Genomic DNA, 16,901 nt, shown 5'->3' with positions numbered 1-16,901 from the left:
CAAGCCCATATTGATTTATTTGTGTACAAACATTTGTACTCAGAAGTTAAAAGCCACTGAAAGCTTCAACCATTTAGAAATTGTCTACAAATGACTGAATCATGTCTTGTGAACTGAGAAGTTTTCAATAAGAAAACCGCACACGCGCATTTGACAATTTCACACAAATCAAAATACGCTTCACAATGCAGGTACTAACACTAAATTTAAAAGCAAGTTAGCCGGTCAGTTAGTTTAGTTATATAAATCACGTTCGTTGGCACGATGTGTCGCGAGAGTGTGGTCTTGTGTTGTGGGGAAAAAAGGAGAACCCGATGAAAACCTACTTGTCCAGCTTGGTGACCACAAACCAAACTCATATGCGCCAAAGCCGGGAATCGAACCCTGGTCGCCTAGGTGAGACGCGAGTGCGCTAACCACTGTGCGCTACCCGGACAGTAGTACAATAAGGGGAATAAAACTATTTTGGAAATGAAATTAAATATATTTGAACCATGTCTGTGATGTTTAATCATTTACCAACCTATTGAAGCGGTAACAAGCAGCTGGGTTTTACCGTTAAGTAACTGACATGCGGACTGATATAGCACACTAGTTACTGAACGGTGTCATTGAAAACATGGTACAAAACAGTTACGTCACACAACTCTTTGATATTGAAATTATACACTCGTTCTAAAGCGTTCGTGTATTATTTTAATAGTTTTGGTTGTGGGCGCAGTTACTATTCCTAGTAGATATGATTTTAGGTTGTTTTAATGGGCAATTTCCCTCTCTGAGAGTACCTTAGTTAAAGTACAAGATTATGAAGTGTATTGTGCTGTTATCATTTAAAAAATATGTGTACGTATTTTATTTTGCAGACATTAACGACCCTGTGCACATAACCAATCTGCCAGCAAGTGCAACGGTTACCGAGAACGTTGACGTCGGTACGTCATTGTTTAATGTGACATTCACTGATGTTGACGTCACGCAAACACACACCATCGTCATAACCAGCGCGAGCCCTGCTTCGGGGACGAACTACTTTGTGATCGACCCCTCAAGTAAGCTTAAGTCTCGCCTTTAAGATAATAATAATAATAATAATAATAATAATAATAATAATGATAATAATAATAATAATAATAATAATAATAATAATAATAATAATAATAATAAAAATAATGATGATGATGGTGATGATGGTGGTGATGATGATGATTAGATTTATGTATTCTTAGCTGGTATGATCACGACGTCGTCCGCCCTAAACTACGAGACGTTACCAGCCACGACGTTTACATTAGACGTAACGGTATCGGATCCTGTGACGTCAGATATGGGAACGATCACGATCTACGTCGCGAACGAGAACGAGCCTCCGGCGTTCGGCCTGACAAGCTACACTCTATCGGCGACAGAGGGAGTGGTGCGTTGCTTATTTTTCTTTATCTTCTTGTAAACAGTTTGGTATTAACTGGTGGCATATCTTCATAGTTAAGTTTAAAAAGTAGGAGACATAGTTCAACCTACCCTAAAGCAGTTAAATTGAGGATCATTGTGTGAGTACAAGTTACACATATAAAAAAGTTAAATGCGATATGTACTGTATATGTACGTTTAAAAAAGTCATAATAATATAATCTCAATGAAACAGTTGCAAAAATGAAAAACACTATTTCATGCTGCAGTTTTGGTTTTCCTGTATTATTATAGAAATAGACCTATCCATTATTCAAATGGATTAATTTCATTAAATTTGCATAGACACATTTTTGATTTACAGTATAATATAATTACATATCAAGTGTTTCCGGTACGGATAGAAAAATCCAACCCGAGGGCACGCGCGTAAGCCGGTAACGAGGCTTGCCGAGTTACCGGTCACGCAGCGTGCCAGAGAGTCGGATTTTTCGATCCGGACCGGAAAAACATGATTAATATTTTTACTTGTATACCTAAAATTATGAATTTGTGGAAAATATTGACGAAGAAAACGCGCTTTTGTACATTTCAGCAAAAAGCGCGTGCGACGTTGTGTACTGACGTCATAACGCGCAGTAATTTTAAATCACTATCGACGTCAAATAGTTCCTTTAAAAATCGCGGTTTTACGATTATTTATTTATGTAAGATGGGTTTTTCCAGCACTGGTCACATGGCCAGAAACACACGTCCGGTATGCAAGAATAACGCTTCTAATATAATACGATATACCCAACGGAGGTTATAAAACAAGTTTATATATAACAATTTGATAAGATGTTTCCTACATAACATAATGTCTACATAAAAAAACTCTCGGTGAAATTAAATAAAAAAGATATTCAAATTTAACATTTTGTAATTTTACCATGAAACTTTATATGCGTTTTTGCATTAAAGGGACTAGACGCTAGATGAAACAGTTTTTGCGTATTTTTGCAATTCAAAATTTACTTGGTCTCAGTTTACCACGTAAATAGAGAATACTAGGTTAGTGGCGTGGATGGAGGAAGTTTATCTGGCAAGGCGGAGGAATTTATCGGGTGAGCCGAAGTCGAACCCGATAAAATCCGTAGCTGAGCCAGATTAACTTTCTCCATCCACGGCACTAACCTAGTATTCTATTTATCGTATTACATTTTTTAATAAACACTATAAAACCTTAAAATTAATAAGAATCTTTAAAACTAAGGGGGGGCAACTGTTTTTTCCCTGTTGACGTCATCACACTCGGTATCCATGATTAAATCGCCCCCAAAATAGTTCTCAAAACTGTTCAACTTTTTCAGTACGTTTATATTCAAAGTCATTGCATTTTAATACGTCAATATCAATTCAAAACACAAAAATACTTTTAAACGTGCATAAGCATGGATCAGTTTCCAAACATTATCTGATGATGTAACAATTATTCCGCAAGTGACAGAGTACAGTACACAGGTCAAAATTCAAGATCACGAGTGTTTACAAACAATCGCAACATATTAAATGGATTTAAATGATGTTGATAGTGTTGAATGATCATAACTGCACCGGCAAAGAGATCATTCATTTCTGTTGTAAGTGAGATTTTGTCATTCACCACAGAAATGGAATAAACTATCGACGAGTATCGTTGAATGCTGTTTCACAGTTTCCAGCATTTGCGGGTGTGGTAAGATTTTCACATCACATGTAGATTTCAGGTCGATTGTTTTGCCAGTGTCATTTTTTTGCATAATGATGGGACTTTATGGGCGAGTGATTGTTGAGGTCGGCTGTTAGTGGTCCATTGATAAGATACTGAAACAGCATTTCTGCTGTTTTTCTGACATTGCAGAATATATAAAAGAAGTTCGTTTTCGCGGTCACATGCAACCTGACTGTAGATAAACATCACGTGGTCTACTATCTTAATAAACTAAAGTTTACACGGCACCTTGTTATTGGACCGATTTGTATGCAGGTGACAGGATAAATAGCAGTGCATTTAAAAATAGCGTCGGTATATGTTTCTGTACTAGGCACGTGACTTTCACATGCTAAATACACACGATAAACTGAATAACCAATATGCGCTTTTTCTTAACGGATTAACTCAGCTGATAACTCAGATTCTTTTAATCATGTAAAATGATTTATAATCGGCCTCATATTAGCTCGTATTGACATTTCTAGGCTTGTTTTGAGAAAATGCTGTATTTGCCGATTTCGGCACTATCTGGTGTCTAGTTCCTTTAATGAAAGATGGGGATGGGGAAGACGTTACTAATGTTGTTAGAACCTGTGTGCAACTCATTCGCTTTTTGTATACTCCATATCATTGTTTAAATATCGATCATGTTGAAAGAAAAAAAGGCAATAAAATATGTTTCAATCAAATCAATGAAAGATGGATTACCTTAAAATGACTATTCCTGCATCACGAAGTTTCGCTAGCCTCATTGATATTCCGGTTAATAGTCCGAATGATGTAGTCTGAGTTCCGATGATGGTGTGGTACCAAAAAAGGGGATATATCCTGACCAGCGTCATTTCAATGATCACTTTTAATCTCGCATTTCTAACCTCCTGTTCAACAGGCGGGAACGGTCATAGGAACGCCGTCCTTTGACGTCACGGACCCTGACTCCGGAGAAACGGCCCGACTCACCATGGACTGCGGTACAGAGACCGGATACTTTCACATGGACCACACTTCCGGTCAAGTCACCTTCCAGTCCGACTATGACCTTGACCTTGGCACTCTGCCAACCACAGTTTCCTGCACTGTGACGGTCACTGACTCCGGAAGTTTGACAGATACCGCCGACCTTACAATAACTATCAGTAAGTCACCGATATAAATAATTTTTTATTTACCAAATTATGTTTAGTTATATGTTTTTAAAGCTGCACTCTCAAAGATTAACCGTTTTGATAACTCTTTATATTTTTGTCTTGGAATGAGCCAAATTTTGTATTTAATACTGTAAACCGCGGTGATATAATACTGCTGATAAAAGATCAGATCGCAGTTATTGATATTTACGCTCGAAATTTGATGTTTAATGGCTAAAAGCGTTACTAACCCGTTAAGAAAAATGAAATATTCAATATTTTTTCCAACCAACAAAGATTTGTTCGATTGTGAGTAATGTTATATGACAAAATTGAAAGTACAGATGCCAAAACAAGCTGATTCTGTAACTATCAATAAAAAAGTTGTCAAATCAGTCAATCTGTGAGAGTGCAGCTTTAAATTTCTACCATTTAAATATGTTCGTACTTATTGCGTATAGTATAATTCTATTGATTACAATCAAAGCTTTAAAAGCATTTAAGCTGATCAAAAATAAATTAATTCTTCTTACCCAAACTAATATTAGTAACATTTTTCATTCGGGTAAAAGTAAAAAACCCCATCAATCATCTCTTTTATTCAAAGTGATTTAAATCATCGAAACATGAGCGGACAAAATCAATATTGATTTGATTAATTTTATAGATTACGTAAATGACAACGTTCCTACGTTTTCACCAACGTCGTACAGCTTCTACGTGAGTTATTACGCCGATGCCGGTACAGCGTTAGGTTACGTTACGGCGACGGACGGCGATGCTGGAGCGAACGGTGTCATAACGTTCACATTGAACCAAACGTCACTGGGTGATGAATTCTTTGCAATCAACTCCAGCGGAGCGATTACTTTGAAAGGGTCCCCGTCGTCTATGTCACTAGGATACGGTACGTCAGTGACAGTGACGTCACGGGCTTCTGACGCTGGTGGAAACGAGGACACTGCCCCTGTCACGATCATTATTTCCGGTAAGATGTAGTCTGTTGTGTTCAATTAATAGATATCTACATTCGCAGTTAATTTTCTGAACGAATAATTTGAGTTCATTTTGCATGAACCGGTCGACCTTTCGTGACCGTTGTAAGTGCAAGCGCTCTTCATGGATTTGCGGCCGAGCGTTCGTACTGCATGAACGCACGAAAAATAAAAATTAATCCTTAAATGTTCTATTAACCTATACTAAGTCACTCCCGTGGGCACGATATTGCGCGAGAGTATAGTTTTGTGCTGTGGAGGATACTGTAGGACTCAGAGAATACCCACTTGTCCGACCACAAATTAAACCCACATGCGCCTTGGCATGGACTCTATCCCGTCCAGGTCGCCTTGGTGAGGAGCGAGCGCGCTAACCACTGCGCTAGCCGGACAATACTTTTAAGGCGCCCAAGCGCTATTTTTTTAAAACCTAACACAATATCAATTAGTGATACAATTCTGTGTCTATGATAACTGTACTTTTATTGAAAAAAAAAAGAAATGCAAAATACATTTTGAAAGACCTAACACCATACGGAATGCACCGTTTTATGTTAAGAATGGAATACTTTTTAACTTGTTACAAATGTGGAATTTGTGCAAAATTGATATTTTGGGTATTTATGTGATGCTTCATAAACTGATAGTATAGATTATTTTTCATTTAAAACACTTAAAATGAAATGAATTCGGCAGCCTTTAAGAACTGCTTAGTATTTGAAGGGCGTCTGATGAGATCTTAACAGACAAGACGCCCAGTTTTAAGCAAATCCTGGCTTACCTGTTATATAACTGTATCACCCTAATCAACACTACTTATGTCCCCGGTTTCTGAATGTCACTACAGAAACGACCACGACAACAACGACTACAACCACAGACCGATACCGGAAGTTCGCGGAAGACAGCAAGAACGTAGCGTGGGTCGTAGCCGCCAGTATCGTAGGTTTAGCGTGTGTGGTTGGCGCCGGTATCGTCCTGTACACGTGCCACGGCGAAAACGGCTGTGGCCAGTTTAAGAGAACATGGTAAGGACTTTTATGACTTTAAAGATGTTATTACCATGTCTGTTTTTCGAAGTAACCTGCTTTTTGTGATAGCTTTGACGTCTTTCATTTTCCTTGACGTATTCATCGGAGTGTTAATTCTTTCAGCTTATTTTTGACATTGTTAATCGTCCAAATACATCCGTGGTTGTTTTAGACGGAAAATGGCCACGGTGTTCCGATTGCGTGAAACTTCTTTAAGCCTAATTCTGACATTGTAAACCGCCCATATATCCGGGGTTGTTTTTGATTGAAATGGGCCAAGGTGCTCCGATTGCAAGTACAGGACATATGTCTCGTATAAAATTTACATTGGGCTTGAGTGTTGCGTCTTTAAACTGGGTGTTCCATAAAGTAATGAATACCTGGCTTGTCTGTGTTCACGGTGGGGAACCCCCGTGATTTATTGGTCAAGAGCAATTGTAAACAACAGGTCTCTCTATTCAGTTAGTTCTTCAAAGATAATACTGGGAATTTTTCCTCATAGAAAGATTATAAACCCCGAAATAGAAAAAATAGATCAGGCCGTAAGTAATTCATACGATAATATTATTTTCAGCGAGTTTTCCTGTGGCATGTTTCAATAAAAATCTGGAGTCGTTAATGAACATTCTATGTGTCATTTGAATGAAAAAAACCTTGTTGACATTTGTGATATTGGTACAAATTTAAGATTATTGAAGTCACGAATAAGATCATTTTCTATCACGGGCCTCTGTGAAACTGTTGTCGACATTCTTTATACGTTTTTTTACATTTATTTCATTTTTAAAGCTGCAACAAGAGAAGAACCTACAATCCTCGCCGATCGAACAAAACAGGCGATCAGTTCAGAAAGAAACCACGTGATCAATTCCAAGAGGAGTCACGTGATTTGATGACGACACCAAGCATTATTTCTGTCGCCATGCGAAGTCCGATATCAGGTAAAGGAATTTAAAACATTTAACAGTTTTAAATGTTATCAAATGTCAAGTATTTTCGAGTGTTATCAAATTTAAAAAAAAGTATTATGACATGCTTTCAAGTGTTATCAAAATTTATCAAACAGTATCACGTGTTTTCAAACGTAAAGGAAGCACTGAATAGCTCATGTATGGTAGGTTTTGGGTGTCGTTATATTACCTAAAAACAAAACTTTTAAAAAATCGACTCAAGCAAAAAAAAATCACTTCTCTATCTATCATGGCAGTTTTTACCTATAAATAAGTAATCGAATTTAGCTCCAATGATTTCCCGCCGAGAAAGACTTTGGCTTGAAGGATTGTCCGCCATGTAATATTTTTGGCTCTAATGAGTGTCCACCATGTAATATTTTGGCTCCAATGATTGCCCGGCGTGTAATATTTTGGCTCCAGTGATTGCCCGCCATGTAATATTTTGGCTCCAATGATTGCCCGCCATGTAATATTTTGGCTCCAGTGATTGCCCGGCGTGTAATATTTTGGCTCCAATGATTGCCCGGCGTGTAATATTTTGGCTCCAATGATTGCCCGGCGTGTAATATTTTGGCTCCAATGATTGCCCGCCATGTAATATTTTGGCCCCAATGATTGCCCGCGTGTAATATTTTGGCTCCAATGATTGCCCGCCATGTAATATTTTGGCTCCAATGATTGCCCGTCGTGTAATATTTTGGCTCCAATGATTGCCCTTCGTGTAATATTTTGGCTCCAATGATTGCCAGCCATGTAATATTTTGGCTCCAGTGATTGCCCGGCGTGTAATATTTTGGCTCCAATAATTGCCCGGCGTGTAATATTCTGGCTCCAATGATTGCCCGGCGTGTAATATTTTGGCTCCAATGATTGCCCGCCATGTAATATTTTGGCCCCAATGATTGCCCGCGTGTAATATTTTGGCTCCAATGATTGCCCGCCATGTAATATTTTGGCTCCAATGATTGCCCGTCGTGTAATATTTTGGCCCCAATGATTGCCCGTCGTGTAATATTTTGGCTCCAATGATTGCCCGCCATGTAATATTTTGGCTCCAATGATTGCCCGCCATGTAATTTTTTGGCTCCAATGATTGCCCGCCATGTAATATTTTGGCTCCAATGATTGCCCGGCGTGTAATATTTTGGCTTCAACGATTGCCTGTCGTGTAATATTTTGGCTCCAATGATTGCCCGCGTGTAATATTTTGGCTCCAGTGATTGCCCGCTGTAATATTTTTGCTCCAATGATTGCCCGGCGTGTAATATTTTGGCTCCAATGATTGCCCGCGTGTAATACTTTGGCTCCAGTGATTGCCCGCGTGTAATGATGTGGCTCCTATGTTTGCCGGCGTGTAATGATGTAGCTCCAATGTTTGCCGGCGTGTGATGATGAAGCGCCTATGTTTGCCGGCGTGTATTGATGTAGCTCCAATGTTTGCCGGCGTGTAATGATGTGGCACCAATGTTTGCCGTCGTGTAATGATGTGGCTCCAATGTTTGCCGGCGTGTAATGGTATGGCTCCTATGTTTGCCGGCGTGTAATGATTTAGCGCCTATGTTTGCCGGCGTGTAATGATGTAGCTCCAATGTTTGCCGTCGTGTAATGATGTAGCTCCAATGTTTGCCGTCGTGTAATGATGTAGCTCCAATGATTGCCGGCGTGTAATGATGTGGCTCCTATGTTTGCCGTCGTGTAATGATGTAGCTCCAATGTTTGCCGTCGTGTAATGATGTGGCTCCTATGTTTGCCGTCGTGTAATGATATGGCTCCAATGTTTGCCGTCGTGTAATGATGTGGCTCCAATGTTTGCCGTCGTGTAATGATGTAGCTCCAATGTTTGCCGTCGTGTGATGTTGTAGCTCCAATGTTTGCCGGCGTGTAATGATGTGGCTCCTATGTTTGCCGTCGTGTAATGATGTGGCTCCTATGTTTGCCGGCGTGTGATGATGTAGCGCCTATGTTTGCCGGCCTGTAATGATGTAGCTCCAATGTTTGCCGGCGTGTAATGATGTGGCACCAATGTTTGCCGTCGTGTAATGATGTGGCTCCTATGTTTGCCGTCGTGTAATGATGTGGCTCCAATGTTTGCCGTCGTGTAATGATGTGGCTCCAATGTTTGCCGACGTGTAATGATGTGGCTCCAATGTTTGCCGTCGTGTAATGATGTAGCTCCAATGTTTGCCGTCGTGTAATGATGTAGCTCCAATGTTTGCCGTCGTGTAATGATGTGGCTCCAATGTTTGCCGGCGTGTGATGATGTAGCTCCAATGTTTGCCGTCGTGTAATGATATGGCTCCTATGTTTGCCGGCGTGTAATGGTGTGGCACCAATGTTTGCCGTCGTGTAATGATGTAGCTCCAATGTTTGCCGCCGTGTGATGTTGTAGCTCCAATGTTTGCCGGCGTGTAATGATGTTGCTCCTATGTTTGCCGTCGTGTAATGATGTGGCTCCTATGTTTGCCGGCGTGTGATGATGTAGCGCCTATGTTTGCCAGCGTGTAATGATGTGGCACCAATGTTTGCCGTCGTGTAATGATGTAGCTCCAATGTTTGCCGTCGTGTAATGATGTGGCACCAATGTTTGCCGGCGTGTAATGATGTAGCTCCAATGTTTGCCGGCGTGTAATGATGTGGCACCAATGTTTGCCGTCGTGTAATGATGTAGCTCCAATGTTTGCCGTCGTGTAATGATGTGGCTCCAATGTTTGCCGGCGTGCAATGATGTGGCTCCTATGTTTGCCGTCGTGTAATGATGTAGCTCCAATGTTTGCCGTCGTGTAATGATGTGGCTCCAATGTTTGCCGGCGTGTAATGATGTGGCTCCTATGTTTGCCGGCGTGTAATGATGTGGCTCCAATGTTTGCCGGCGTGTAATGATGTGGCTCCTATGTTTGCCGTCGTGTAATGATGTGGCTCCTATGTTTGCCGTCGTGTAATGATGTGGCTCCTATGTTTGCCGTCGTGTAATGATGTGGCTCCTATGTTTGCCGTCGTGTAATAATGTAGCTCCAATGTTTGCCGGCGTGTAATGATGTGGCACCAATGTTTGCCGGCTTGTAATGATGTGGCTCCTATGTTTGCCATCGTGTAATATTTTGGCTCCAATGATTGCCCGCATGTAATATTTTAGCTCCAATTTTTTCTCGCCGTGTAATATTTTGGCTCCAATGATTGCCCGCATGTAATATTTTGACTCCAATTTTTTCTCGTCGTGTAATATTTTGGCTCCAATGATTGCCCGCATGTAATATTTTGGCTCCATTTTTTTCTCGTCGTGTTATATTTTGGTCCCCTTGATTACCTGCCATGCAATTTGTTTTTGTTTAATTTCAGGCACAGTGAGAAAACCGCCGCCTCCAAAATGTGAGTAGATGTTTTTTTCTTTCTTTAAGGTGTCCGATAAACAAAGCAGTTCATCGTTTCGTCGAGTCACAATTAACTTAAATGTTTATAATAGTTTGGTATTATTAGAAAGCGTAGCGCTTGCATTTAACTTATATGTAAAAATAACGGCCGAAAATCAAATACAGATTAAAAAAATGCTGTTGCTTTTTCGTTTTATTTCGACTTATATATATTTTTTATTTAGAGCAAGTTTTTATGTCTTTAACGGTTATTGTACAACAATTTCTTATTTGCGTCAAAACCTCATTTAAATGCTACCAAAAGGAATATTTATGAATCGCATACCTTAACGAATACGTATCGTCAAGTAACTTACAGATGAACTGTACATACATAAAAATATGCTACAAACAAATAAATCTATCTTATATTCTGTTGTTGTTGTTTTTTTCATTTCAGCGCAGCAATTATGGCGAAGTAAAGTTTGATTGAGATGAAATGTGACTTCATATGCACTACGATGGATGACATTTATTATGCCCTACAATCGATGAGACTTGTTGTGCACTACGATGGATTAGACTTGTTTTCCTCTACGATGGATTAGACTTGTTTTCCTCTACGATGGATTAGACTTGTTTTCCACTACGATGGATTAGACTTGTTTTCCTCTACGATGGATTAGACTTGTTTTCCTCTACGATGGATTAGACTTGTTTTCCTCTACGATGGATTAGACTTGTTTTCCTCTACGATGGATTAGACTTGTTTTCCTCTACGATGGATTAGACTTGTTTTCCACTACGATGGATTAGACTTGTTTTCCTCTACGATGGATTAGACTTGTTTTCCTCTACGATGGATTAGACTTGTTTTCCACTACGATGGATTAGACTTGTTTTCCTCTACGATGGATTAGACTTGTTTTCCTCTACGATGGATTAGACTTGTTTTCCTCTACGATGGATTAGACTTGTTTTCCTCTACGATGGATTAGACTTGTTTTCCTCTACGATGGATTAGACTTGTTTTCCTCTACGATGGATTAGACTTGTTTTCCTCTACGATGGATTAGACTTGTTTTCCTCTACGATGGATTAGACTTGTTTTCCTCTACGATGGATTAGACTTGGATTCCACTACGATGGATTAGACTTGTTTTCCTCTACGATGGATTAGACTTGGATTCCACTACGATGGATTAGACTTGTTTTCCTCTACGATGGATTAGACTTGGATTCCACTACGATGGATTAGACTTGTTTTCCTCTACGATGGATTAGACTTGTTTTCCACTACGATGGATTAGACTTGTTTTCCTCTACGATGGATTAGACTTGGATTCCACTACGATGGATTAGACTTGTTTTCCTCTACGATGGATTAGACTTGGATTCCACTACGATGGATTAGACTTGTTTTCCTCTACGATGGATTAGACTAGTTTTCCACTACGATGGATTATACTTGTTTTCCTCTACGATGGATTAGACTTGGATTCCACTACGATGGATTAGACTTGTTTTCCTCTACGATGGATTAGACTTGGATTCCACTACGATGGATTAGACTTGTTTTCCTCTACGATGGATTAGACTTGTTTTCCTCTACGATGGATTAGACTTGGATTCCACTACGATGGATTAGACTTGTTTTCCTCTACGATGGATTAGACTTGGATTCCACTACGATGGATTAGACTTGTTTTCCTCTACGATGGATTAGACTTGGATTCCACTACGATGGATTAGACTTGTTTTCCTCTACGATGGATTAGACTTGGATTCCACTACGATGGATTAGACTTGTTTTCCTCTTCGATGGATTAGACTTGTTTTCCTCTACGATGGATTAGACTTGGATTCCACTACGATGGATTATATTTGTTTTCCATTACGATGAATTGAATTTCCTTGCACCGCTTTTGATGCGACTTGACTTGCACTATATTGGATGTAACATGTTTTACATAATTGAATGTTTAACTATATTAACGGAATATTTTAGCCCATCTTTTTTCTGTGAAAAATGAGGTATTGGTATAGCCTTCATGGCGTTGTTGGAGTCGGGCAAAAAGTCAGCATTTGCCATCATTCAGCAACAATTCAAGATATTCATATGAAACTTCGTATAAATGTTGCAAAACAAACATGGAAGTCTATAACACACGCGTTACTAATTATCGAGTTATGTCCATTTGTCGACTGAAGAAACACAGAGTATAATGTTGTCGTTCGCACCGCATCGTACTTATTAAGAACGTTAAAAGAGTAGTGGACTTATTTATTGGTGATTCGTTCGTGATTTAAAGAGACTTTAGGTAAGGCCTTGCAGCTATTAAGCTGTGTTTAGCCATTTACAATTAATGCAATCAAATATAACAATTAAACGTAAACATCCATGTTTTCTTAAGAAAGTATTTTTATATAACGCACGTGAACAAAATTAAACGTATGATGTTTTACCGCATACAAATTGTGATGTGTTCGTATTAATATTGGTTTGTATACTTTGGTTTTTTCGTTTCCATCAATATTCACGTCGACATTATCAGAATCTTCCGTGTGTCGAAATGGAAGTTTTATGAATCCCAACCCGAATGCATGATATGTTCAGGAAACGATTTTACCAAGTTTCCGTAAAATTTCCCAAACGAGGATTTTGGATGCATATACTTTCAACAGCAGCCCGTGGCAAATGCTTCTAGCCCAACCCCGTTTACTTGAAAACGAAAAGTTCTTGCTATTTTTTTTATACAAACGTATATTGTTTGTCAGATTTCTCGAGGAACAAAAGCTCAATTGCAAAAGATACTGCCTATTTTAAACGTAATGAATAGTTATTAAAAATGTAAATATAAGTATTGATCGCATTTCTTTCTTGCGTTCATGTTGTATGAACGCAGTAGGACAAGCGAGCAGATGATCAACAAGCGCTAGCGCGCTTCATGGATTTTGCTCGCGTGCCCTACTGCGTTCATACGGCATAAACGCAAGAAAAAAATGCTTTATTTTCCTGACTATGTTTTAAGGCGATATTAAACTGTTATCAGATATTGTTAATAAGAATCTCCAAAAACAAGTATGCCCGTTGCAGAAAGGAGAATTTTTGAAATCAAAGACACCTATGTTGTTTTGATAGGATTTATTAATGTCTTACAATGCCTTCAGTATATTGAGCAGTTGACTAAGTAAGCACCACAGCTAAAAGTGATATAAGAAATATAGCCATTCGGATACCAGAACTTCTGACAGAACCTTTATATTCTGGCAAAACCTTCACAAAGTTACCTGTTTTTTGCCATAGGTATGGGCAAACATAGACTGTTCAACACTTCTAATACCTACTAAAAGTAACTGGCCCAGACACATTGGACAGATATTAAAACACCTGCTAGAAAGAATCCATGCATGTTGCAATTAAGCAATTATACATAAAAAAATGGCTAGTAAGAATTTAACAATATTGATAACTTATTGTTTTGTTGTGATAACAGCTTATCCCCAGTGATGACACTCTGACACAGTCGCCACCTGCTCAAACTTGGGTTTCCAGGACCGTAGCTCCTACTCCGGGAAGTTCATGCTCCCCATTATCGTCCGCAATCACATCTGCAACCATCACACTGCCGTCTGCGCTCCATCGGATTGTCAGTAGCCCCACAAAAGTCGTTATCTTACCCTCCCCCGAGCATCTTGGAAATGATTGAAACAAACAGTCAAAGGTCAGGAATGGCATAGAGAGGGGCAGTCCTAATTGTTATGAAGAAATTGACAAATGACAATACAAGTTTTAACAAATATATTATTTACATAAATTACAATAAATAAAGAGAGATCTTCTTATGTAATATGGTTGAATGTCACTACTGCCACACTGTTACGCTGTTACCAGTCTACCACTCCACTATCTCAATCTCCCGCTAACGTAAACGTCACACAGACGTCACCCGGATGTCGACAACGGCGTCACACAGACACCACATAGACGCATCGACGTCACACAGACACCGACCACAGGAAGTACAGGCGTCACTTAGACGTCAACACTGACGTCACTCAGATGCCAATCCCAATACACGTCCCGCCTCTCGACGTCCACGATAGGATATATCAACGCCCACCTAGGCGTATCCGTCCTCAGTACCAGCCTGCGTTACCGGTACAAACACGAGGTCCACTGACATCCCGCCCTGTTAGCGTCCGGGAGCCCAACTACGTTGAAAACGTCCTCTGACGTCATGAGCCCCAAAACGTCAATGTAACCGTAACGTGGCAACCATAGCAAACGATGTTCTGCTGTTTACGTATAACCTGACATTCAAAATTACGACATAAGTCATACTATTTACTATATCATTGCTTACCTAAATTATATTTAACAGGCATGATTATACACTTTTACTCTCAACAATTATGCAAAGCAAAACAATAAAATGTCGGTTCATTCCCAGTCAAGGCAAAACTGTGAGAATCTAAACAATTATAGTTTAACACGAATGAAAATAGTTCTCTAGATAATTATATGAGCAAATAATGCTTACAACGCTTACTTGCCATATAAAAACCTGACAATTGCAAAGTACATGTACAAAAGACAATATTTAACTATATTTACAAACCTAAATTGTATTGCAAGAATGTCTATAAAACAATTATAATGTAATGGCACTTACCCTGGTGTCAGGTGTTAATAATACTTAGTATTAATGCACATTCATTCCCCAACAGCTTTTCGGCTGCATAACTGCAGACGTGGCAGTTCCGTCCGTCCACCCAGAGAATGTTACACGTCTGTCATGGTCAAAAACCTGTTCCCAACTAACTAGAGAATTACACACCCAAAACATGTACAAATTATGATGACGTAAAAATGGTCAGAGCAGTGAAAATTGGTCAAGTGTTACCGTATCGTGTCGATACAATACTACCTAATGATTGATTTTAAATCAATGTTTAAATTAGTACAAGCAAATTGTATTAAATAATAATACCATAATATAAATGTAAAAAGAGATTTGTGACACAAACCTATCTATCCTGCATTCGATGGAAATTCTCATTTTTTACCATTGGCAACATAAGAGTATAATGTTCAACATTTTTTATTTTTAGTTTTGCGGTCTTCCTCCGTTTATCCCCACGATTCTTCCCCTCCGTTCTTCACCTCCGTTTAACGGCTCCATTCTTCTTCTCTTCTATATGTCCCGTTCATCCCTTACATTATTCCCCTCCGTTTTTCCCCTCTGCTCATTCTCTCCGTTCTTCCCCTCCATTCTCCCCTCCGTTTATCCCTTCCGTTCATCCCCTCCGTTCTACCTCTCCGTTAATCCCCTCCGTCCATCCCCTTCGTTCTTCTCCTCTGTTCAATTTCTCCATTCTTTCCCTCCTCCGTTCATCCCCTCCGTTCTACCCCTCCGTTCTTCCCCTCCCTTCTTCTCCTCCGTTCACCCCCTCCATTCTTCCCCTCCGTTTATCCTCTCCATTTCCCCCATTCGTTATTCACCTCCGTTCTTCTCAGTTCATCCTCTCGATTCTTCCCCTCCATTCTTCCCCTCCATTCATCCCATCAGTTCATCCCCTCCATTCTTCCCCTCCGTTTATCCCCTCCATTCTTCCCCTCCGTTCATCCCACCATTCTTCCCCTCCATTATTCGCCTCGGTTCTTCCCTTCCATTCTTCTACCCATCTATCTTCATTTCTACTTCCTTCTCCCTATCAATCATCTCACCCCAAATATTCCCCATGTTCTATCCTCCTTTATATTCTCCGTTTTCATCCCATGTTCTATCCTTTATTATATCCTCCGTTTTTTCTCCCCGTTCATCTCCTCCATTATTCTTCTCTTCTATCCTCTCTTCACTTCTCCCTTCTCTTCTATCATCCCTTCCCCCATTTCTCCCCCATGTTCAAGCCCCATTTCCCGCTACATTTATCCCCTCCGTACTTCCCCTCCATTCTTCTCCTCCGTTTATCCCCTCCATTATTTCCCTCCGTTCATCTCCTCTTCTATCTTCGTTACTCCCTTCTACCCTCTTGTATCTTCCCTTCTCCCTATTCAATCATCTTACCTTAGTTCTTCCCCATGTTATATCCTCCATTATATTATTTCCCTCCATTTTTTCTGCTCAATTTTAATAATTTTCTCTACGGTATTCACTTCTCTCTTTTCCACCTCTTCTATCCTCCCTTCTCCCTATTCAAGCATCTTTCCCCAGGTCTTCCCAATGATCTATTATGTCCTTTATTATTCCTCTCCATTATTCCCCTCCATTTCCCCCCTCCGTTTATCCTTTCCATTTATCC

General features: G+C 39.7%; 1 protein-coding gene across 1 annotated transcript; it reads left to right on the top strand.

The window, feature by feature from the left end:
• Positions 1-1,231: 1,231 nt before the first annotated feature.
• LOC128245904 (protocadherin beta-2-like) lies at positions 1,232-10,622 on the top strand. The gene is made up of 6 exons (XM_052964123.1): positions 1,232-1,414; positions 4,032-4,278; positions 4,937-5,257; positions 6,112-6,292; positions 7,085-7,236; positions 10,585-10,622. The coding sequence occupies exons 1-6, from the start codon at positions 1,232-1,234 to the stop codon at positions 10,620-10,622; spliced, it is 1,122 nt and encodes a 373-aa protein (XP_052820083.1).
• The last annotated feature ends 6,279 nt before the right edge of the window (positions 10,623-16,901 follow it).

This window comes from Mya arenaria, chromosome 9, assembly GCF_026914265.1.
Source record: "Mya arenaria isolate MELC-2E11 chromosome 9, ASM2691426v1".
NCBI lineage: Eukaryota > Metazoa > Mollusca > Bivalvia > Myida > Myidae > Mya > Mya arenaria.
The sequence above is the reverse complement of the archived record's forward strand: the minus strand, read 5'-3'. Positions and strand labels throughout refer to the sequence as shown.

What these genes read in the sequence shown, in the direction of transcription:
- LOC128245904 (XM_052964123.1), top strand. Translation starts at nt 1,232, where the DNA reads ATGATCACGACGTCGTCCGCCCTAAACTACGAGACGTTACCAGCCACG. An exon ending in GGCCAGTTTAAGAGAACATG is followed by an intron (nt 6,293 to 7,084) that starts GTAAGGACTTTT and finishes TCATTTTTAAAG; the next exon opens with CTGCAACAAGAGAAGAACCT. An exon ending in CATGCGAAGTCCGATATCAG is followed by an intron (nt 7,237 to 10,584) that starts GTAAAGGAATTT and finishes GTTTAATTTCAG; the next exon opens with GCACAGTGAGAAAACCGCCG.